Source organism: Zonotrichia leucophrys, chromosome 6 (assembly GCF_028769735.1).
Source record: "Zonotrichia leucophrys gambelii isolate GWCS_2022_RI chromosome 6, RI_Zleu_2.0, whole genome shotgun sequence".
Lineage (NCBI taxonomy): Eukaryota > Metazoa > Chordata > Aves > Passeriformes > Passerellidae > Zonotrichia > Zonotrichia leucophrys.
The window spans coordinates 6,553,705-6,577,294 of NC_088176.1; the positions used below are offsets into that span (position 1 = coordinate 6,553,705).

Here is a 23,590-nt window from a genome sequence, read left to right on the forward strand (position 1 = left end):
TTCCTTGTCTTTTGTATTGGGCAACTTCTAGAGGTTATTACTGGGTGCTGAACGGCACACAAAGAGAACTTTTGCCAGTAGTTGATTTTGAACATGTTATAACAGTTTGTGTCACAGATCCTGGCCTCCTCTGTTATTCAGTTACAAAATACTTATATTTAAAAAATATATATTCATATGTGCACTGTCTGTTACTACAGCCAAATTACTACTCAAGTACTTTGTATTCTTTCCAGGTAGGTACAAAATTCTTGCAGCACAGCAGTGATGAGTATTTTGTATCATCCATTTCTACAGGCTTTGTGTGATCTGCATAACTGTACCTTGAAAGCAAGAAAAGGCATCTTGCATTCCTGCTGCACTCCTCAGAGTCTAGGGAGAGACAGTGAAGTCTAGTTTTAGTGCATTTAAAGTTTGTCTAGCATTTTATACACATTTTTCTCCATAAAAGCAATTGTCTACTAATTGAAAAAGAAGGGTTGTGCTTTATGTCTAAACTAATAAGTAGTAATTTGTGTTTTACTCTAATAGCATGTAATCACTTTTCTCTGTCTCTTTAATAAATGTATTTGTGTCTGGCAAAACCCCCTGTTCTGTAGCTGCTCTGCTGTTGAATGGTATTTGCTATCTTGTGTAGTAGAAGTTGAGGAAATCCCTGGATGTAAGGCTGTTGGTAAAATTCAGTGACTGTAGGCTAGGTTTGGTTTTTTTTGGGTTTTTTGTTCTTTTGGTCGTAATTGATAAAGGACTTATGCAATTCTGTTGATAATAGCAATAGTTAAATGTTTGTATTTAATGTTAATGTATTTGCTGCTTTATTATAGAAATGCAAACAGCTTTTTCTGCAAACATTTTGGTATGTCAGAGCAGTGTCTTGTTCAGATGTGGGGAAAACCTAATACAACCTTGTTTTCATGTAGATTTCTTTTGATAGACCAGGGCAGTGAATGCTATCAGCACAAAGTGGAGTTTATCTTGTAACCTGAGTCCAGCTTTTGGTTTGTCATTGTGTGCACTCCAACAGTTCTTTAATGCTGTGGACGCTGTTCATGTGGGTTTTAACTTTATCATGTCCCTTTAACAGTGCTGTTAAAGTGGTTAATGGCATTTAGAGGCACAGAGTAGGGGCTGTTTCAGGTGTCTGGCTCCTTGCTTGATGGCTGCTGCAGTACTCGTGGGTTCATCTGTGTTAGCTCTCTAATGAGCTCTACCTTGCTCATTAACCTTTTATTAAGTTGCTTATGGTGACAGCCTTGCTGTGCCCTCTCTCACCTCTGGCTTATCAGTACACTGATTATGCTGTGGCCAGCATGTTCTTAATACTTGGGTGTATTCTTGCTCTTTTGCACAGCTCTTGATCTTGCTTTTAGATTTTGGAGAGGTTTGGGTGTCAGGTTGTTTCTAGGCAATGAAAATACACTTTGCCATAACAAAGATCCAAAGCCTGTTGTGTATATGTAAATATGCCAGAATTTAACTTCCTGCTGTTTCTTAAGCAATGATGTAAAAAACCCTGTCAGGTGCCTTTTTGTTTTCTTGAATTAAACATCTCACAAGTTCATCCATTCAGATTCTAGGCAGACCAGGTGTTGGTTAAGCAATAGGTCAGTTCTGTGTATTTTAGGAATGTTAGGATCATATTCCCATATAGGAACACTTTGTTTCTTGGTTTATTACATTAAAAAACCCAACTATTTTGTATTGATACTAGTCTGCTTTGAGAAAATCTGTTTGCTTTGTTTTAATGCATGCTACTACTGAGGGGAATAACTTTCTTTTCTCATAAAGCATTGCTTCTACCATTTCTGTATGGAGTGTTTAGAGGACCTCCTCTGGCCACTGTCAACATGAATTGTCCTTTGAACTGATCATTTGCAATATATTTAGTCATGTTAAATAGTTTTATGCTTTATTTGGAGGCTGAGGCTATATTGAATTTCTCTGGGAAGAACAATTAAACAAGCCTATTTTTATTTACCATTATAGAATCCAATTTGAGAGTTACATAGTAGTTTCTTATTTTTGGCAAAACTTAAGCCTAGAAGTAATTTAAATAGATATTGATTTGAAATATGTTTTACAATAGAAATTACTTCATAATGAGGAAATTGAGGTATTGGAAAAAGCATAAAATAAAAAAAAGCATGTATTATTCATATGATGAGGCAGGAGTACCAGAAATAAATAATCAGGTTTTGGGACTGTGATCATGTATTTGCTTCAGAGACCTTTCTGTGTAGCTGCTGCAAAGGGAGGGTTTTTCTTTTTGAGTGGATTTCTACAGCAGTTAATAGGAATCTCTCACTAGTTAAATCTGTAAGACACCCCTGTTTGAAGTTCTCATTCCTACTGCTGCTGATGGCAAAGAAGGCTGGTTTGTTTGTGGTTCTATTTATTGGGGTTTTTAATGCCATGCCTGTTTTAGGTACAAAAATAATCTACTGTACAGAAGCATTAAAAACCCTGCAGGACCTGAGTCCTTTTCTGCTCTGCAAAAATTGCTGGTGAAGCAGCACTGTGATTTTCAGGTGTCCCAGAGACACTGCCCTGAATGATGGCAGCACAGACTGTTCTGCTCATGGCAAAGGGGAGATAATTTCACTCATGGATCTGTCTCTGGTCAGTAGTTCCATGCTTGGAAGATCATCTTAATAATGGACAGGCAGCTTTGCTTTGTCTTACAGGAATTGGATAAATGGGCCTGTAGGCAACCTGACACACAATGAACACAACCAAACCTCAGAACAGCAAATAATTATTTCCTTTTTTTTTTTTTTTTTCTTTTCAAGGGTGCTGCATGTAGAAGGAAGATTTTGGTAGTGCAGAGCTTTTTACTGTTTTGTTTTTTTTTTTTTGGGAGGGCTTCATCTCAGGCTTACAGAGTTTCTAGAGGGTCACAAAGTGCAAGTTTCTTCAGATTGTATGAAATTATATGGTACAATGGCTGTATGTAAATCTTATGTAGCTAGCAAGTTCAAATCCTTTGGTTCTAAGGGAACATGTTTAGTCATCTTCCCCAGCTCCAGCACTTTGTGAGTTTTCACACTGGAAAGATTGAATTCTGACAGAATGCCAGTTTGAAACTTGTTCATGGTAAAGTCAGAGGTAATGAGTGCCCAGCTACATACCAGGCATTTCCCAGCACACAGCTGGCATTCTTTGCAGCTTAAGAGTGAGCCTTTTTCTGTGGTTAGTCAACAAATGTTATATTTCCTATTCTTACCTGCAAGGGTGAGGAACTAACACATCACTGACTTGAGATGGATTAGTGAAAAAACTGCGAGACAGAGGTGTGGGGCAAAGAGAAAATCTCAGTTGGAGGGAGTGATGGATGAAGGTACAGGATAAAGGAACACATTTTGGTCATTAGCATCTGCCTTTGCTGCAGATGGAAATCCAATAAGATAATTGGTCTGACATGAAAACAGGACCTCCTTCAGCTTTTCTTCCTTATTTTCATGTACAGTATATAAACCACTGTACAATAATAATGTAAAGAAAATTACTCATTTAATCCTTGGCTGGTTTGTGTTAGAAGTCACTTGATCTTAGTCCTGCAGTGAACTTTCATGTGGATAGTGAATAAAGACTCTGAAAAATCTGCTGAGATTTATTTAGTACTTGATGGTGTTTTGCATGCACCAGCATTGAGACCACATTTCTGTTCATCTGGACTCTGCCCTTGAACTGACCATGCTGCTCAGTGAGCACAAATATGGATCTTTTTATTCAGTTGTCCTCATTTGTGTTGCTTTCAATACATTTAAATAAATATTAAATAAGCAGTAGTAGTTTATTTTTTTAAGGGTAACCTATTTCAAAATATAGATCATATAGGAGTTAATCACTTCACTGAACTGTAGGCACCTAAGAAATGTGTGGGTGCTAAGAAATGTGAGGATGGTAAGAAATGTGTGGATGCTAAAAAATGTGTGGGCAGGTTCTGAGCCTGTCTGCTGGAGCAGGGAGGGGTGTTCAGGCTCTGGAATTGGGCTGTTCTCAGCCACCTTCTACAGGCTGTATTATGATTTTTAGAGTCTGTGATATATAGTATGATTAATGTCCCCCACTTGTCACATGGAACTGAGCACTGGGTTTTCCTGAAGGAGCTCAATTCAAGGAAAAGGACACAAATTTTACCTGTGAAGATCTGTAGCTAATACAGCTCTCAGTAGTTCATTGGGTGTAAAAATGTAGGAGGCTTTTTTGTCAAACCTATTTCTATATATTAAATGCATGAAACAGTTAATCTTTTACTGGCCAATGGCCCTTGATGAGAAAGCTCTTTAAAGCAGCCTGGGTGAGGACAGTGGGTTTTAGTGGGGTAGAACAGTTCAGTGCTGGTGAAGCTCAGCCCCAAGCTGCTGGTTTCACTATTGCAGCTGATCCTTCCATGCTGTGGCTTTCTGTGGGAAACTGCTGATTCTGCATTCCTGCAGGGATGGCCTAAAGTCACCCAGTGTGCTCCTGTGTTTGCACTTCATGTTCACACTTGTTTGATTTGAAACTGTTGCAACATTTGGATATTCTTGATATTATTTTTTCTTTAGAGTATAGTAAAACACTTTAAATAGAACACTTCTAGGATTAATAAGCTTTATTTTCTAAGCTGAGTATGGAGAGAAATTAGCAACCCACATAGGTAGGTTGCATTAATAGATAATTTGTGTCACCCCAGTCTGTTAAAATCCCTGGATTGTGGAACTACAGAAAACTTTGTGTGGTGATCTCAAACCATCCTTTCACCAGAAATCAAGCAATGATCCAATGTGGTGATGAAGATTCCTACACCTGCCCAAAGCCATTCGGGTCCATCTGATTCCCAAAGCACACCCTACCCTTATGGAGCCCTGCCTGAGTTCAGTCCCCTCAGGACTTGCCTGTAGGACCCAGCTGGAGCCTGGCAGGGTTTTGGACCTGTCTGTGGCCAAACACAGCTCTGCAAACTGCCAGGAGATGCTGGGTGTAGCACAGAATAAAAGAAAGAGAGGGAAAACCTGAAGTTTTATGAGGTAAAAAACCCACAGAAATTCAACCCTGACCTGGGCTCTGGAGAGCTGCTTGGTTTGATTTTTTTTTTAATTTTTTTCCCTACTAGCTGCTCTAATTCATTTTAAACTTAAAGCTGCTGGGTACAACTTCCCTTCATAACATCTAAATTCTGCTGTTTGGTGCTGCTGGAGCTCAGCAGAACGGGCTGTGAGCAGCAGTGTCCCCTCCATTAAAGCTGTTCCATGAGGAATTCTACTACACTGTTGTAGTGTGTTGTTAAGTTTCTTGTGTTATTCCCCCAATTTATGTATTGTTCTCCCCTATTATGTGTAAAATGGTTTTGTTCCCCCAGTTTTTCCCGCCACTGCTACCCTGTCAGATAAGTTGCTATGGTAACTTTGCTATTCATAGTTGCCGATATGTAATTGCTCCTCCCCTGGTTTCCCTTATCAGTGAAAGTTGTCTCCTCCCTGGGCCCAGTCAATCACCCCCTTCTCCTCCCAGGTTTCGAGAACCTTCTCCTCTCTGGAGGTGGTGGCTGGCTGGGGTCCCAGGACACCTCCTTTACCTTTTGATTATTGGTCTCCATGGAGTGTCAGTTCTGTGAAGTTCATCCCCTCACCTTTCCCGATTGGTTCCGCCTGTACCCACCCCCCTCCTTTATAATCCTGTTTCACCCCCTATAAAAAAAACTTTTCCGGGTTGATTTGGCCGCGTTTAGATCCTGCAATACCTTCAATAAACCGACGTTTAACCCCTGGTGAAATGGTCAGCTCCGTTCCTCCCCAATACCAGCGGTGTGAGCCAGTCCGCAGCCAGCACAGCCCGAGGCCCTCAGACGCCGAAGGGAGCTGGCCAGGAATTGCAGAGGGGCGTCGGCCTTTGGCCCTCAGCTAGCCGGACTCTAAACTTCGGGCCACGTACGCCCCCCTCTGCACTACACCACTACACTTCACCCATTTTTGAAGGCTTCCCAGATGCCATAAAGCTCTGTCTGAAATAGAGTGTATTACAACGATCAGCCACTGATAATTAATCAGACTGTTACACACACTCAAAGGCAGTAATTAATTGCCAGATATGATGAGCATAAAATTAAATTAGGATAATCACTTGGGAATTAATTTTTTGGCAGTTTTTTTGTTGCTCTGACTGAAAAACTTACAGGGACACTTTGAGATGTAAATGCAAACTCATTATTTCTTACTTTCTGTCTTTTAGAAATTATCTGATGATATCTAATGGAAATCAACACTCACATACTTTGTTCCTGACTAATGCTAAGCAGGATATTTTCCTGCATCAATGTCAATGGCAACATTGCTATGAAAAATGCTCACTCAGAAGGAAATGTGTACAAATATTAAAATTCACTTTTGTAATGGCATTAAGTACAAGATTGTGGTGTTTGCCAGTGAAATGAAGAAATACTGGTAGTAACTACTACCACATATGTAAAATGCTTTAAATTATACTTAAACCTGTGAAAAATATCCTGTCACATAAGTTTTATGTGTAGTATCTTAAGGGTAACCCATTGAGTAGTAAAAATTAAAATGGACTTTTTAATGAATGTCACTTCTGTAATAAATGGTTTAAACCATTATTAAACCATTATTGTTTGCCTGAACTGAAAAAGGAGGAGTAAAAATGGAAGATCCCAGTCTGGTGGTGTTTGGATCACCTCTGAATGATCTGGCTTGGTGAATAGCTCCTAAGTAATTAACCAGAGGGAATTACTCCAAAAACTTTAACAGTTGTGTGGGTTTTGTTGGTTTGGTGTTTTTTGAAAGAATAACCATATACTTGCTAACAAAACTTGATGCAATGTGTTAGAAGAAACAAAACAAGCCTGATGTTTCCAAGCAAAGAGCCCAGTGAATTAGGAAGGGAGGTGGGGTGGGAACAGCAGTGTCAGGCAGTGTGGTATTGTTCTAAAACAATTCTGCAAAAACTCAGATGGTTTTTTCTATTCCTCTGTTCCTCTGAATGAAGGACAAATTAGAGAAAGTGTCCAAATTCATCATTTGTAATCACAAGTTGTAATGTGTCACGAGTGCTGCAGGATTTGGGAAGTGCAGGAATCCTTCCTGTTAATGAACCTCCCAAAGCCTTCAGTGGTGCCACAGGTCATGTCCAGACTGAGCTCCTGTGCTACTTGATCCTGTTTACCCTGTGGCTCTATAAATAAACTGCTGTGACTTGCCTGGGCTGTTGGCTTTGCTTGGGGCCAGCTGGCAAGTGCACGGCCATGGTGTGTCCCTGGGTCCCTTTGTGCCCTGCCAGCCCTGCAGCCCCTGAGCTCTGCCAGGCAGCTTCAGGCTGAGCTGGGAGTCAGCTCAGCTTTGGAAATGCTCAGGCTGGGAATGGGAGCATCTTCTGTCTTGTCAGATGTGACTTGGTAAATGTAGATTGAGGAGAAGCTTCTGCAGTTTGAGCATTTTTAAAACTAACTGGAGGAGTGAGGATAAACCTTGGGAAGCTCTTGCCTAGGGTTTACAGCAGATACAAATATTTTTTCACTTTGGTTTGCAGCTGTCAGGGGCTGCTTTCAGCAGTGAGACATTGTTTTCTGTTTCAGCAGCCTGAGAGATTTTATGTCACTTTATTTCACATGGGTATAGGCTAGGGTTTGGAGCAGAGGATTAAAACTCTTCAGCTCAATGAGTGAGTGATGTCCAGAGCTCAGACTTCTCAAAGAACATCCAAATCTTTTTGCTGTAACCAGGATTGCAGACAGGTGATGTTTGTAGACTCGAGACTTCCTTATGGGAGAAAACATTCTGCTGAAGTGAGCAAAAGCAAATGTTTGCCTTAGTCACTGGGACCAACCTCTAAACCAGCTGGCTGAAGGCAGACTTTTGGGGTGGCTTGGGTTTTATTTGCTTTTTTTATGTGTGTGCTTTTTATTTTTTGTTATGTTTTTTTCCTGCTGCTATTTCCCTTGAATGCCTAAAAGCTGGTTACTAAACCACACCTACTTCTCTTTCAGCTCTATGTGAACATAAGCACATTCTGTATTTTCTGTCCCATTTGGAGCAATGCCACAACAATTCAGGCTTTTTGGTTAGACAGGGAAAATTTGTCTTCACCCTGTCAGAATTACAGCAGGATTTTCATTCCTTAATTTGAATCAACAGAACCTGGAAACTTTGGGATCAAGCAGACATTGACTACATTGAGTTAATAAAGCTGTTTCAGTATTTTTTGGAATTTAGAATTTGGGAAATGTTCCTGAAATACAAAAGAATATGCACATGGTCAAGTTGATCTGGTTTGTGGTGATTAGAAAGAAATTTTGGTTAGATTTTTTACCTGTGGCTATTCTAATGCAAGCAGTAAAATCATATCATTAAGACTGTCCATGTTGTATTTGCCATTTCTGTGATATAAGCAAGAAAATAATCTGTGATCTTTTTTTAAGAAGCTACTAGGCTGTTTGCATTTCTTCTTTCTTTCTTGTGCAAGTCAAGAACAAATTGAAGCTTGGGAAGTGTCTTGTCTCAAATGTATGACTCAATATATACCTCAGAATTACTGAGAAGAAAGAAAACTATTTTAAGAATCTGGAAATGTGTGAAACTTCTTTGAAGGAAAAAAAAGACTAGTAAAATCTTTTTTTTTTTTTTTCTTTTAAGATCTTTGCTTAAAAAAAGGATTGTTCATCTATTGGGACCTTGTGTGTATGAGCCTCCTACATGTGTGTGGCAGAATATCCTGTAAGACAGTGGGTGGATTACTAGATCTGATTTGTGCTTTACCATAAAACTTCCTAGAAAATGAGCACCATCTTATTGCAGTGGTTTTCTCCAGGCTGCTTGTAAGCCAGATTTTCATGGCTGTGAGTAAAGCTGAAATCTTATTTGTTATAGAAATCTACCTTAAATTGAATTGTTCAATCCCTGAGTGTAAATACTGATAGAGTTCAGCAGCAGCATTATTTCTTGAGAAATTAATGGAAGCTGGAGAATTGCTTTTGTAAAATCTATAACAAAATCTATAGAGAAACCATTACTGCTACTATTTTTTGTTCAAAATAAAGATAAACCTCATTTTTATATCTTCAGTGTGAAGAATGATATAAGCTGTTCACATTATAATACCTGACAAGTGTAAAAGTTAGCTGATAAGCACTTTTAAAATCTTATTAAGGTGATCATGTAATTTTAGGAGTGGATTGTAATATTTTAGAATTTTTGTAGAAGTAAAACTTCATCTTAAATTACATGCAGTGTAAGAATAGAGGACTTCTTTATGTTTTAAAATATCTGCTCTCAATCCCTCTTTGAAGTTTACATGCTTTACTAGTGCCTGACTTGTGTTTCTGTGACTCAGGTGAAAAACACAATCTAAAGATGACTCAATTCTTAGAGTCATTTTTAGATTGTATTTTGTTGCATAATTCTGTTGCATAATTAGTTGAACATTTTGGTTAATCCCCAAACTGAAAATAAATCCAGCAGTTATTCTTTCCGCAGTATTTTAGATAAAAGAAGCTTCACGTACAGTAGCACTTGCAAAATTGAAATCTCCTAAACACCGTCTCTCTTTAGATTGTGATAGAAATTTGCTTAACATTCAAGATGAAAATAAAGACGTGCAATGCATTGGAAGTAGCTTTGTGCTGAAGATGCTTGCATTTTTGGTTGATTGATTCTTCTAAGGTTTAAAATCTTTTTTGCTCTTTATTAAAATTCAGATGTTCAGTTAGTGTAACTTCAGAATTCCCAAACCTGAAATGTTTTCTCTTTATGTCAATAGAGTAGTGCTGGGATTCATATAATTCAAGTGTTTAATGTGGTCTGAAACTGATAGTCAGTAATTTTAAATACTGTTTTAGATACCAAGCTTCCTTTATAAACCAGAGAATAAGTTAAAACTTTTCCTATAATTTATTCTAGAAAAATATTCTCACTTCTTAGCAAAAGCTCTACAAAATCCCACCTCCTCCTGCCCTTAGCAATGAAACCATGAGACTTTCTACTTCTCCAAGTAGGAGATGGAATACTGACAGCTTTTGAATTTTGTTTCTGGCTCTGTTTAGCTCTGAACAATTGTTGGTTTTTTTACTGTGATTCTGGATATTCTTAACTGAAGCAATGAGCAGACACAGAAGCATATGGTTATCATACCAGATAAATCAATTTTTTTTTATTTCTCAATAGATTTCCTCAAAAAATATCGTTAAATAGGTACTGAGGCGAGCAGTTCATTTGGGGATTAAGTTAATTAAACTAAGGTATAAAAGACTTCTGTCCTGTTTTCTGTTAAAAGTTGGCTAAAGGACACAAAACAACCATCACAGAATGGTGAATTTAAATTAAAGGGAATGTAGGTCAGACATCTTTATAATGAAATCCCCAGATCCAGACTTGTTCCAAGCAGATGAGTTCTGAGCTGCCAGCTGGAAGGGAGAATTCTGCCATTCCGGGGCTGAAAGCACTCGAAGGGAAGGGAAGGAGCTTGGTGTGCTTGGGGTTTTTCTGGATACACTTCTGATGCAGACTTGCAGGGAGGTGCTGCCGAGAGGGAGTGAGTCACTGAGGGGGAATGAGCCGCTGCAGTGACTCTGAGGTCTGGCATGGAGGGAGTGCAGAAGCCCTTCACGCCAAGGAGACGCTGCCTGCAGTGCCTGGAAACGTTTTTGCTGTGCTTTGTGTATGGAAGAGCTTAGTGTTGTGCTATTTTAGTGTCTACCTTTAATCCTATCTATTAATTCACTAACTTTATCGTCATTACCTTCAGTATCTGACTAATTCCTCCTGTGAAGTAGCAATTTTTGCTGTTTGTATCTTGCAATATTTGTTAAGAAACACTCACTGTGCTACAGCTTCTTTTCAATATTATTTCTGTAGAGTTGGAATTTTTTCATTTGCTTAAATGTCACATGATTGATGAATATTCCTCTTCATATTAATGCTAAGTTTTAGCTAGCTTTTTCTTAAGACTGTGCTGTCTGAATTTCAGACCTTTGGACAAATGAGTTTGTGGAGGGACTCTGATAATTTAAAAAGTTGCAAAGGCACGATAAGCATTTGAAATGAAGCACTTTTAAAGCCTTTCTGCAGAGGGAGCATCCATTGCTGGCCTGCTGCAGTCCTGCATCACCAGGAGAGGGATGATGGCTTGGTGGGAAGGTGGGGAAGTTCCCAGGCTTTTCCTGCCACGGGGAGAAGATGGGAGAGCTGTGGTGCCTGGCCTGTTGGGAGCAGGGATTTCCTGTGGGTGGTTTCACAACACCAGGGAATGGGCCCCATCTGGGTCTGTGTTAGCTCACCAACTCCCAGTGGGAAAGTCTTTCCCAATAAATAGTGTTGTTTTCTGCTTAAATATTCTGACAACTGTTCAATTCTCTAGTTTGTAATTGAAATCTACAGGAAGTAGTAATTTGTCAAATGTTTCATTTTGGAAATGCACAAACTGTCTGTAAATTAAATAGATAAGTGCTATGATATAAATTTGGAATGCTCCAGAGCAGCACTAAAACATTAAAGATGCATTTAATGTGAGATATTCAGCTCTTTGTACGTTGCTAGTGCCAATGGAAATAGGTGATGTGTTCCTTTTTTTTGTTAATGATTTTGCAAATTAGTTGTGATAAGAATGTGAACATAAGTGCTTCTTGGAAGTTAAACATGATGTTGAGACTGCCTTTTAATCCTGGATTTGTAGAAAATTTCAGTAGTACTGCACCAAGTCCCCCAAGCACTAAGTGTTTTATATATTCATGTATATAACTATATTGGTATTTTAGAATTAATTCCTCTTTAATTCATTGTTGTATAAATTTTTAAAAGGATTTTGAGAATAGAAATCAAAATTACAATAAACATTGTCTTAATCTAGCAAGGAAAATAGCTTTTTCTGGGGATTGTTTCATTATTCTGTGCTGCAGCAAAGGCTTGCAGTGAGTGTTGTACCAACCCTTTGTTCTGAAGTCACTTGAGGATGATGTTTTTAGTTTGAATGTGTAGGTGGATATGTCTGCATCCTTACTGGAATGTTTCAGTGTTATTTTGCTTTCCTGTTCTTACTTTTAGGATATAAAATAGGTTTGTCCAAGTTTGTGTTCTTGTAGATGTCCTGCAGGATGTGTGAATCCATCAGCAAAAGACCTTCAAAATGCCAACACTTTTAGGCATGGTGTTTGCAGAAATTGGGAGAGCTAATGGTAACCTAATGAATCTTCTTCCTTTGCCTTTTTTCCCTGCCAGAAATCTTGTTTCTGTAAGTCACTGAAGCTCAGAATGGTTGTTGTTAGCTTGATGCTCCCATGGAAAACTATCTTTATAATAGATTTGGGAGAAGGCAGTTGCTGGTACTAACTGAAAAGCAGTTTATTAGTGCTTAAAAATCCTCAAACCTGCAAGTACCTATTCACTCAAAACTTAGTATTGTTTTCCAGTGGGCTTGCCTAACTCATCCTTTTCTGCCTGACAAAATCTGAGCTAAGTCTGTCTTTTGAGGGGATAAAATCATTCCTAATAGGAGCAGGGCACCTCTGCTTGTACTTGAAGTGAGAAAGGTGGGGAGGTGATCAGGCCCTGAACTGGGATGGAGTTTTGCAGAATTGAAACAGTGGGGTCACCTTGGTGGTTTTTTCCCTACCATTATGATGTTTGCTATTACTTTAGTGATTCAAGACCTATAAGGGAGAATTATTCATAAACTACCAGATCAGTCAGTACTTGAACAAGGCATATTTTGAGTTAGTTATTTTTGTTATACTCATAAACCTAAACCATGGCCAGAGTGATTTAATAGCCTCATATTTTTCATGCACAAGACCTTTAAAAAAAAAAGTATTTAAAAGTGAGTATTTGTATGTGACATATTTCAAAATAGTTTTCTTTATGAAGGAGTTAATGAGGGAGAAACTTGGAACCAAATTAAAGTTAGAAGTTGAATTGGATTTCAGGAGAATAGCTGGAGTGTTGAGTTGTGTTTATTCACAAAGAGAACAAAAGAAATTACTTTCTCATGGCTCTGTACGAGGCTGTTGCTCGTACAGAACCGAAGTGTCTGGAATCAGAGCATGGAGCTCCCTCCCAAAGTGTGTGCTGACAGTTAAAGGATGCTTAATTATTTATTGGAGTTTCTGAAACTCTTCAGTTCAGCTCCGTGTGACTGTTTCCTGAACATATTGTGATCTCCGAATGTGACAAGCAGATGCCTCTGATGGTTGAGCAAACCGTGCTTGTGAAAGAGTTCTTTCTCATGGAATGGCAGAGCCGTCCTGCAGCCTCTGCTGCTCCTTTCCTGCTGTTTGTGCCTCTCCACACAAATCCTTGCTGGGGGGCTGCAGCAGTGACAGAGGATGGAAAGCAAGGCACAAGGCAGTGCTGGGAAATGAGAGCAATAAATAAAGACAGAAAGAAGGAATGCCCTCTAAGAGCTTTTTTGGGTTTTTTTTTTCAAACACTTCAGCACAGATGCTGTGATATCATTCTTTGTGCAGGGTTGTGGCCCTTGCTGTTGGGATTTTCTGTGTGTGTCAGCCATGTGATGGGGCTGCAGCTGTGCAGCCTCTCCCCCTCCTTCCCTCCCTCAGATCAGGGCTGTGTCCGACACCAGAGCACTATCACTTAAAAACCAGATTGGTATTTATAACTCAGCATTTTCTAATCAAAGAGACAGAACTATGTGGTGAGATAGCTGCTGTTTTGCACAGTTATCTTGAACATGAACTGCTTTTCCTGTGAATCACACGCTGCAGTGAGGGAAATAAAGCTCAAGGGCAAATGTTTAGAATATCTGTATCTTTATTTTTATTCAAGAGGACTGGCTAAGAAGAGCCACTTAAAGTTTTTTACAAAGTGAGAGAAGAATCAATCTGTGTAACTAAAGTGAACTGTTCATTAGGATGCACCAGCATAGGTGGTACAGTGAGCCTGTGTTCACTGTACATTAGGGTGTACTGTCATAAAAAGTTTAAGCTTTAGGGTCATAGCACATTTTCATCTTTCTATGCTGTGATGTTTATGCAGATAAACATAAAGACCTGCTAAGATATTTACTGTAGTAGGACTCTTGTGTTAAATCATGTTTGCAATTGTAAAAATACAATGTGATCTTTACAAACTTCCCACTTCTTAAAAATTATCTGTGCTGGAAAATGTTACTCAATTTATTCTTGTGAAGCATTTTCTGTTTGTGTTGTCCAGTCTGCTGCATTCAAAAAACTTCAGTAACTCCTACTCATTCATTTTGACCAATGAATACATAGGAATGGCAGTATTTCTCTTTTTAAAGAGTGTTAAAGATTCATTATTGTCCTGTTACCTTTTTTATATTTTTGTGTGTTCATGCTGTGTAATGTGAATTAAGAGAAGTTTCTTCTGTATTTTTCAGGTTCAAGCCATTTTTTCCATGTCAGCTATTGCCAACTGATGAATATGAAGATCGAGACCTCTGTATACAGGATTTTCTGTTGACAGAAGGTCGCCTGAGGGTCACATTAATTGAATGTACAAGGTATATTTTTGTATATTTTTGTGCACTTTTGCTTATTCTTGACTAGCAAGGACCTGTGTTTCCTCAGTTTGCAGTAATTATTGTTGTAGGGCAGTTCTGATTTGCAAAGTGGCAGCTTTGGTGTCCTGATTGCACTCTAACCACAAGCTGTACTTTGCTTGAAGTAAAAATGAGCAAATGAAAGTTGCAGTTACTTTCTTGAGGCACTTTGGGTTTGTGTGGGGGCAAGCCTTTGCCTTTCTGAATTTTGCCTGGTTACAAGCTAATCTGTGCCTCCTCTTATTTGCTTGGTTTGCTTTTCTGCCACACCAAATTATGGGTCTCTTTCCAGGACAATATAAATGTTGTAATTATATTACTGTGTTATGTAACCAAAGGGAAATAATGGTTTCACTCATTCTTACTTAGATAAATCCAAATCACTTTTATAAGGCATTATTTACTGTTTTGGTCTTGAGTAAACAATGGAAAGAAATAAAATCTATTTCCTCCATTCATTGAAGAGAATATTATTCTCTTCAAAGCTGGAGAAAAGGTGTGTGGGCTCTTGGTTTATGTTAGATCTTATCCAAGTAGTGCTAAGGCTTTGATCTAGTCATGTGCAGTTCTGCTCTTTATGAACTAAACTGCTCTGCAGAAAGACTCTTTTAACCTGTTCTTTTCACTGCTTGTATTCCCATATCATCTCCTCTTTGCACTTCTTTTTCTGTAGCACTGAACAACAATGTACAACATTTGAGCTGTATTTGCTGTACTAATGTGATTTATCAGTGGTCAGGATTTCCTGAAGATATTCTTCTGCTTCTAAGGGTTCTGTGGTGGCAGCAGGGGTCATGTTTTTTGTGATAAAATTCCTGCTTACCTGTCTCCCTGTCTTTGTGGTGGTTTCTGTGGATGATCCAAGGATACTGAATAACTCTGCATTCCTTGGCCACCAGGAGCACTTCCCCTTTGTACTGAGCAAGGGAACTCTGATCTCTCTTCACAGCAATTCTCCAATTTCAGCCCAGTGATGCATTTGTTTTTATCAAGAGGGCCAAAACGACCACCTTGCACTGTGTACAGTGTTCTTGGTTTGGGAAGTAATCTTTAAAAGTTGTCTTTCCTGAATCTGAAACACTGAGCAGCACCAACTCTTGAGTTTCTTTGCACTGAGAGCTCAGATTGCTCAGTCTGACATCACGGTGAGCTCTGTGATTTCAGCTGCCACAGATGCTCATCAGATGGCTGGGAGAGGATGCAGTTGCTGATTTGTCAGGTCTGACATAATCCAAGTGTTTTATGCAGCTTGGAATTTCTCAACACACACTTGGAAATTGTCTCAGCAGACACTTCTCAGGCAAGATGCCTGACTGCTGGACCCACAGTAATTCCTCAGATCTTCCAGTTTCCTATGCTTTTTTTGAGCTAAACAGCTCCAACTGCTGTCCATGGAGTCCCTCAGTGAGTAAATACTCTTGTTTCATTTACATCTGAAGATATTGATGAGGTACAAAGAGAAACAGAGAATTTTGGTAGTGAAAGAAGAAACACACACTATATACACAAAAGCAACAGTGATCAAATTTCCCTTTTTCCTCAGCCCTCTGTGGGTGGTGTGAGCTTGGCTGGGCCAATTCCCAGTGCAGCACTGGGTGCTGACATCCAGGCCTTTCCACTTATATCTGCCATAGGAACCTAAACATTTTTCATCCTCTCATTCCAGAATGAAGGATCACTTTCATTTCTGTGTGGTTTTCAGTTTTGCTCAGTGCCCCAGAAGGTTCTGTATTTTCTCAGTAGATGATCTCTGACTTCTCTACAGAATTTGGAAGTAGAGTTCTTCCATCTAGTCAAGTAACTGTGTTCTGCTGCTTCTCCCATTTAAATTTGGACATCAGTGGTGAAACCATAGCGGTAAAATGTTTAGCAAACTTTTTCTGTGTTATAAATGGCTTGTTTAATTAAATTACACTCTTCACATGACCAAATACTTGCAATTTTCACACTTCTTTTCTAATTGCAGGCTTGACCATAGCAATTTTGTGCTGTCGTGCTGTTGAAAGAAAAATTAAATTTGTTAAAAATTAATGAAAGGTTGGGAACTTTGGTGTAAAGAAATAATAAGGAATATATCATGCCAATATTTATCTGACCTGTACAAAAAACTCAAGTTTCCAAAAAGTGCAATGCCCTCAAAGAACTGAATTGTTGCAAAAATGCTGTTATCTGTCATTATCTTAAAACTTTGAAGAAAAAGGGAAAAACAAAGCAACACTGGTAAATTTTGGCTTTATTTCTTTTTAATCAGGAAACACTCTGAAAAAAGTAACAAAGGTAATAAACTCTGATTTTATTAGGCAAGAATGCACTTCCAGAAGTGTGCCATAAAATGGGCACTTCTCAATCTGTAGGATATAGATTTAATATTTAGTAATATATAATAATGTCAGTCTCTATGTGCAGCTGTCTTACAGGATAAAGCTTCTTTGTTTGCATATTAATGGAGATACTGTTCAAACAAAGATTTTCTTAGTGTAGCAGAAGTTACAATTTTGCCTTTGTCTTTCTGAAATTGGAAATTGAGCTCCAAACTCCAGCACAATTTGAGCTCCTAAGAGCTCTTTAAAATTTAACTGTATAGTTTGGCTGCCTTGTGGTGTGTTTGTTCACCTGACACCAGGTTTGCAGGTGCTGTTAACCTGCTGTAAGGTGAAATCTCAACATGCCTCTTGGTTTTGCTTGTGGCTTGGCTAAAAATTGTTCTATTCCTCTTTTGAGCTGTCTCATGTGCTTGTTTTTCTATCCAGTACAGCAAAGTGGCTCCTGGGCTGATATTTTAGAGGAGGGCAATAAGTGCCCCTGAAAAATCCCCTAAGAGTGTGTCTGTGTGAGCAAAAAGGAAGCTTGAGAGCTGCCACAGTCAGAGAGGTGTTTACCCTTGGGTTGTCTCAATTTTACCAGTTCTGATCATTGGTAAAAAGTTTTCTTCAATAACTTTACTTAATTTCCAAAGGATGTTTACTACCAATCTCCACATCTGAAAGATGAGACTTTTTGATTATAGATATTTAACCTAGAAACATTATTTAACAATGTCAAGATAAACTGAGGAAATTGATGTTTTTCTGACATGTTGTGTCTGCATCATCTAAAGAGTTGTATAACACACCACAATCACAAATAAGATACTTGGGATGAAAGCTTAGAAACTGTTCTTGTCAAATGTGTATAGAAAGTTTAGGGGGGAATTAAAATCTAACAGCTCTTTTGAATGAGTAAGGTTTGTTTGAATTTTGATATTCCAAAATATTTATCTGCTTCCAGCTACTGTGAGATAAGCTATGAACAACTTGATTGCTGTTCTATAGCCTAAAGTTTATAGTCTGGTTTGTTTTGTTTTTCTCAAGTACTAATATCTCTCTGAAAAGCTTTATTGCCTTCTGGAATAGGGTATCATGCATGAAGAACTACTCTGTTATAAATGTTACAAAAATCATAGATAAGAGGATCCCAGTTTAGTGAAATACAAATATAAGCAGTAGTAAACTGACTTTAATCTCCAGTAGAACTCTGTTAAACCAACAAGAGCTTCACATTGTGATGTTTAGGATTAAAGTGGAAGACTGGTTGCTCTTCCTAAAATAAAACAAAAGCCCTTTATGGGAAAATGCTAATTGAACACTTTCTTTAAAAACAAACCAACCACTCCCATCCCAAAAAAAAAAAAAAAGAACAACACTGTAGGAAAAAAGTCAACTCAAAAAAACCCCTTAGCAAAAAATTCTGTTACATTTTATATTTGGAGTTCTTCCACTAGAGGGTGGCAGTGTCTTTCCTTTAGTGTAAGGCTGTGCCTGTGCAATCTGTTCTCTCTGGACTTCTGTGTATACACATTGGTAATAATCATGTATAGATGAAGAATAGGGAATTTAATGTGATATCTGGCATATATGTAATGGTATTACAATTCTTACCATAGGCTTCTCTATTTCAGGTTACTGGTGTTTGGATCCTATGAAAGAGAAACAAATGTTCATTGCACAATGGAGCTGAGCAGTAATGTTTGGGAAGAAAAATCAAGAAGTTCTATTAAAACGGTAAAAAAAAGGGTGTCATGTTTCCATATTGCACTTTGTCTTCTGCACTTGATACATTGTCTAGAAAGTGTCTTTAGGTAATCAAATGGGTGACAGAACAGAAAAAACAGACCCAAACAATAGCAGACCAGTTATTTACTTTTTAGTCCACTGACAAACTACCACATATGGATAACATCGTGCTCAGTTCTCATAATTGTGCTTGAAACTGTACCTGGTTTGACTGTTCTGCCAGCTGTCCAGCTGCATTAAAACAAACAGTGGAAAATACTCATTTTATAGTCCTGTTATATTTGGGTGGGGCAGTGTTTAGAATGCAGTGAGTAAGATTCACCTGTCTTTGCCTGGCCAGTGTTGTAAAGTTGTGTTTCACTAATTATTGCACTTGATAACAGGAATTTAGCAGCACACAGCCTGCAGATTGCCTGCCTTTTTTTTTTTTTTTGTGAGGGTGAGAATGACCTTTTTCTATTTCTTCAAAGAAGAGGTGTGATGTATGAAACAGCTTTTCAGTTTTACATTAGAGGGGTATTGTGTTAGTAATCAAATTGAATTGGGCTTGTGCTGAGCATTAAGTAGTGTGCTTATTGAAGAAAACCCCCCAAAGCTTTAACAAGACTGTGTGTTAACAGTTGGTTTCATGTAAAGAAATCACTGGAACAAAAATCCTTGCCCTGAATTTTACCCTCTGCTGAGTGCCACTAACTTAATCCTTTGCCTTTGTTACATCTGACTGGAGTTGTGTTTGGAGACCAGCATCATTTTCCACTGGAGCAGCAAGAATCCAGAATTCCAACATCTCATTCAGTTTTCCGCCATTAAATTCCACTTTGCATTGGGTCTAAAATCCTTGTAACAAATGCTGTGATCTTTGTTTTCAGCTTAGTATATTATGTTTTGCCAAAAGGGGAGTATGGCTGAGCAGCAGCTGTGTCTGAAAACATGCACAGATCTGCAGGGTTGGTGCTCTGGCATTGAAGGTGGCAATGCATTGATTTACCAGTGCACTCCTCTAGACAAATAAACATGTGATTATTTTTAGAGGTTGAGTAGCAGTGTTAGAACACATTGTTTTTCACAGAGGGAAGGAAAAACGCTGTGCAGACACTGTGGCACTGATGTGTTTGTGACAGCAGATGGCAGTAGGAGTAAAGGAGTGACGGTGGAATGGCTTCTTTTAAAACTATGCAAAAGTACTCGTGGGGAGGCTCTCAAAAACTCATCTATTGTGTCAGTATCTAAAGTGAAATGGCAGGTTTTTAAATGAAATGGAAGCTTTTAAAAATGTCCTAAGTTTTTGGAAATCTGGCCCTCAATGTAGGGAGGGTTTTCTGTGGGTTCAAACACTGCCAGAGCAGAGACTCCTCAGTTTGGGTTGCTGCATCTCGAGCTCAGCTGGCACTGGAGAATTCACTGTGCCCAACCACCTTGAACTTGGGGCCTCTGGAATGGTGGCCTGGTTTAAAACTCCTGCTTTTGAAATCTCAGTATGGGACAATATGGAAACTGAAAATTAGCAACTTGCAGAACTATTTTTTATTCAACAGATGTAGCGAAATCATGGAAATCTCTTTTCCTTAAGGAATCCAGTTAAATTTGCAAGATAAGTTACAAAATGTTAGGACATCTCACTGAGTGGTAAGAGTATTTTCAAAGATCCTCAACAAAATAGGAAGTGTTGCTTACACATTTAGCACTGGAACTTAGTTATTTTCAGAAATGTTAACTGTTTGAGTAGTTAAATAGTAAGTTATAATGAAAAAATTGTGTTATTTTTCCAAACAAAAAGTTTGCTTCTAGCCTTAATTGTGATTATTAGCACTATTGCAATATTAACTATGAAGCAGCTGATGGCAATACTTTAAATCTTTTTAATATTAAATCCTTATTGTAATGATCAAATTTGCAATACTTACTCGAGATGAAGTTAGAATGAATAACAATTTCAGAAACTACAGAAGAGAAATAGCAGAAAAGTTAAAGGTACATTCTGGTTTAACAGGGTCTAATTTATACAAGCCTCACAAAGGCATGACAATACATCCCCTGATTCAGACTATGTTCTACAATATTCCTGAGGAAAATTCTCATAACTTTCTATACTTCTTGACCTTTTCATTCTTTTTATTGTGTTAGTAGTAGTGATAAAAGATTAGACAGGTTTAATAATTTGTAATGAATTTTGGCAAGACTTTAATCTGATCCCAGAATTTATGGAACGTTAGTAGATGTCACAATTGATTTTGAAAAAAGGTGCTGTGTTATTGAATATATCTGGAGCATTATTGAAGTGTCTGTTACAATACAAAGGTGTCTCAGGCTTATGTTTGTCAAATCTGAAACAGGAGTGAGACTTCAGAGAGTGATTTGGTACATTCCCATGTGAAACATGTAAACATCCTTAAATACCTTAATTAGTAGCACATGCTGCTGGAATTGAGGTTAATGAGTGCCTTGCTATGTAAAAGTGATGTATGGTGAGGATGCAGTAATTGGCATTAGCAGCATTGGACTGGCAGACAGGTGATCTGTGGTTAAATAATGAGAGATCTCTAAATAATGAAATACAGGATTGTAGATATGAAGTGGAGGCTGTGTCATAAATGTGGACGGGTGTGTCCACTGGACTGCAAGTCAGCAATACCAGGTTGATTTCTACAAACAAAAAGAATTGTTCTATTTTTCTTGGAGCACATCTGTTCAGAGTGAACCCTGTGCCCTTTCTACCCTTGGTGAGACTCTTTACAGTACCAGCACTTGCTGTGTAGTGTTGTGAAAGAACAACATGATTTTTCAGCAAAAATCAAAATTTCTTTATTTATAAAAGGAAAATAGTCTGCTTTCTGTACAACTGGTAGAAGGATGGACATGGAGATGAACTTGAAATATGAGTAGCAGAAACCAGAGTTGGCTTTGTAAGTCCCCTGTGCATTGACTGCTCTGTATTTGCTGGTGCTTTTCTCTGGATCCACCTCTGTGGAGAAGAATGACTCAAGAGTGCAGTTGTATTGAAGTGAGAATCTTGTCTCTTATGAACTGCTCTGCAAATCTTTGTAGTCATGTTTCTTTTATCTACATACTGATTTTTCTGGTAAAGGTTAAGTAGTTTTCTAGAAATTGTAGAAACTATTGCAAGGAGTTTGGTATCTTCTGATAATCTTACACATATGTAAACTGTAAATGGTTTGTGCTTTTTATTGGTTGTAAGAATCCAAAGTAATGTGGAGAGGTTCTCCACTGCACACCAAAAATATCTGTTCCAAATTTTCCCTTAAAGTCTTTTTTTTACAGAAATTCAGGAGCACAAGAGAATCATTATTGATCATGAAATTAATTACATAACCCAAGAAAAATTTGAGGGAGCACCTTTAAACTCTGGTGTCAACTATGTTGTCTGAGGTGGTACTGTAAGAATAGGCATGGGTTCATATTTCTCCACAATTTCTTATTTCTGCAGGCAGTAAGTCTTGGGGCTTCTTTATTGTTGGTAGGGTTTTTCATTAAAATTTTTTTGAAATTCCTTCTATAAATATTCACTTTAGCAATACTGAAACTGGATTTCATATTCTGCAAAGTAAAAATTTCCATCTAAAATGCCACATCTGGTAGCCCAGAGGATTCACTCTGGCAGCAGTTGTCTCAGAAGCACAAAAATATCTCCTGAAGTAATCTAATAATAGAAAGAATTAAAGAATTAAGATTGGCATCCCAGTGCTTTTTTATGAATACTGCTTGGTGTTTTCTCCAGTTCATTCTGAACATTGTGATCTGCACTGGAGTAACTCAAGGGGGGGGACCTATAACACCATCTTTCAATATTGCACTATAAAAAAAAAAAGCAGTATTTCTCAGCTTTTCATAAAACTGAATTTCCTTTATCAGGGATTAAGGGAAACTTCAAGGTATTCCGGTACCATAACATATGAATCTAAAATGAAAAATAATGTAAATCAAATCCAACACCTTCTGAAATGAGTTGCCTGAAGGTACTAAACTATAATGTCAAAATTTAAAGCAACTGTGAAATGTTAATTTGTGAATACATGGAGTTAAATGCCTCACAGTTGGCATTTCACTGTGCTTATTTAACAGCCTGCCATTTCAGTATTTAATCCTATCAAAAGAAAGAAGGAGGATTAAAGCAAGAAAAGCTTTTTGAAAATGTCACTTTTTATGAAAATTCATGATCTTGTAAAACTTGGTAATATTTGTAAATACAATGGGGAATAGTTCTGAGATTTGTGCCTTACATAATATGCTGTAATCTGTCTTTCAAATAAACTTGAAGGCCATCAGGATTTTTTCAGTCTCATCCTAAACATTTAAGTCTTTTGACTTGGAGCTTCAGAAAGCTTTACTGTGATTTAATGAACAACCTTCTGTGAAAATGCACTGTAGTTCTTTATTACTTAGTAACTGTTCAATATGAACATTTAAAAAACCCCACTGCCAGAGGGGTTTATTTCAGTGTATATTCAGATCATTCCTTAGAGCCCAATGCCATTATTTCAGTCACAGGCTGACCTGGAAGTTGTTCCCTGCTCATCAGCAGCTGTGCTGTGCTGCATCCTGGCCATGGGCACCCTTGCTGGGGCAGGCACAAAGCAGAGCTTGCTCCTCTCTGGCATTTGGCAGCAGGCAGTCCAAATGCAGCATGTGCATCCAAGGCTGGGGCTTCCCTTCCCTGCTCCTTTCTCTCCCTGTGTCCAGAGCTAATCCTGAGTAAGCCTGAAGCTTCATGCAGCTTTTGTCCATCAACAGTCATAGAGAAAGTCTCACTAAGTGTCCGGTTTATCTCGGCTGTTTGAGGGGCCTGGAAAGGCCCGGAGTGGCCTTGGGGCAGCCCGCGTATCGAAGGACGAGAAGAGGCTTCAGTTCTTCTTTCGGTTTTTATGTTTATTAATTGTTTATCTAAAAGATGTTCTTTCAGCCACCAGAGATCTGCTCAGCAGTCAGCCATGGGCACACTGTCTGCCCTCCCGGGCAGCCACGTATCTTTATACCCATTGTTACGTGTACAATATTTATCATTTTTCCCCAATACC

The 23,590-nt window shown here is 38.4% G+C and overlaps 1 protein-coding gene across 1 annotated transcript in view; it reads left to right on the plus strand.

Moving 5' to 3' along the window:
• Nucleotides 1–23,590, plus strand: part of PDZD8 (PDZ domain containing 8) — a 53,979-nt gene that overhangs the window by 3,619 nt on the left and 26,770 nt on the right. The window contains exons 2-3 of the mRNA XM_064716788.1: nt 14,344–14,466; nt 18,443–18,545. Of these exons, the coding sequence (XP_064572858.1) occupies nt 14,344–14,466; nt 18,443–18,545 (226 nt within the window). The remainder of the gene's footprint in view (nt 1–14,343; nt 14,467–18,442; nt 18,546–23,590) is intronic.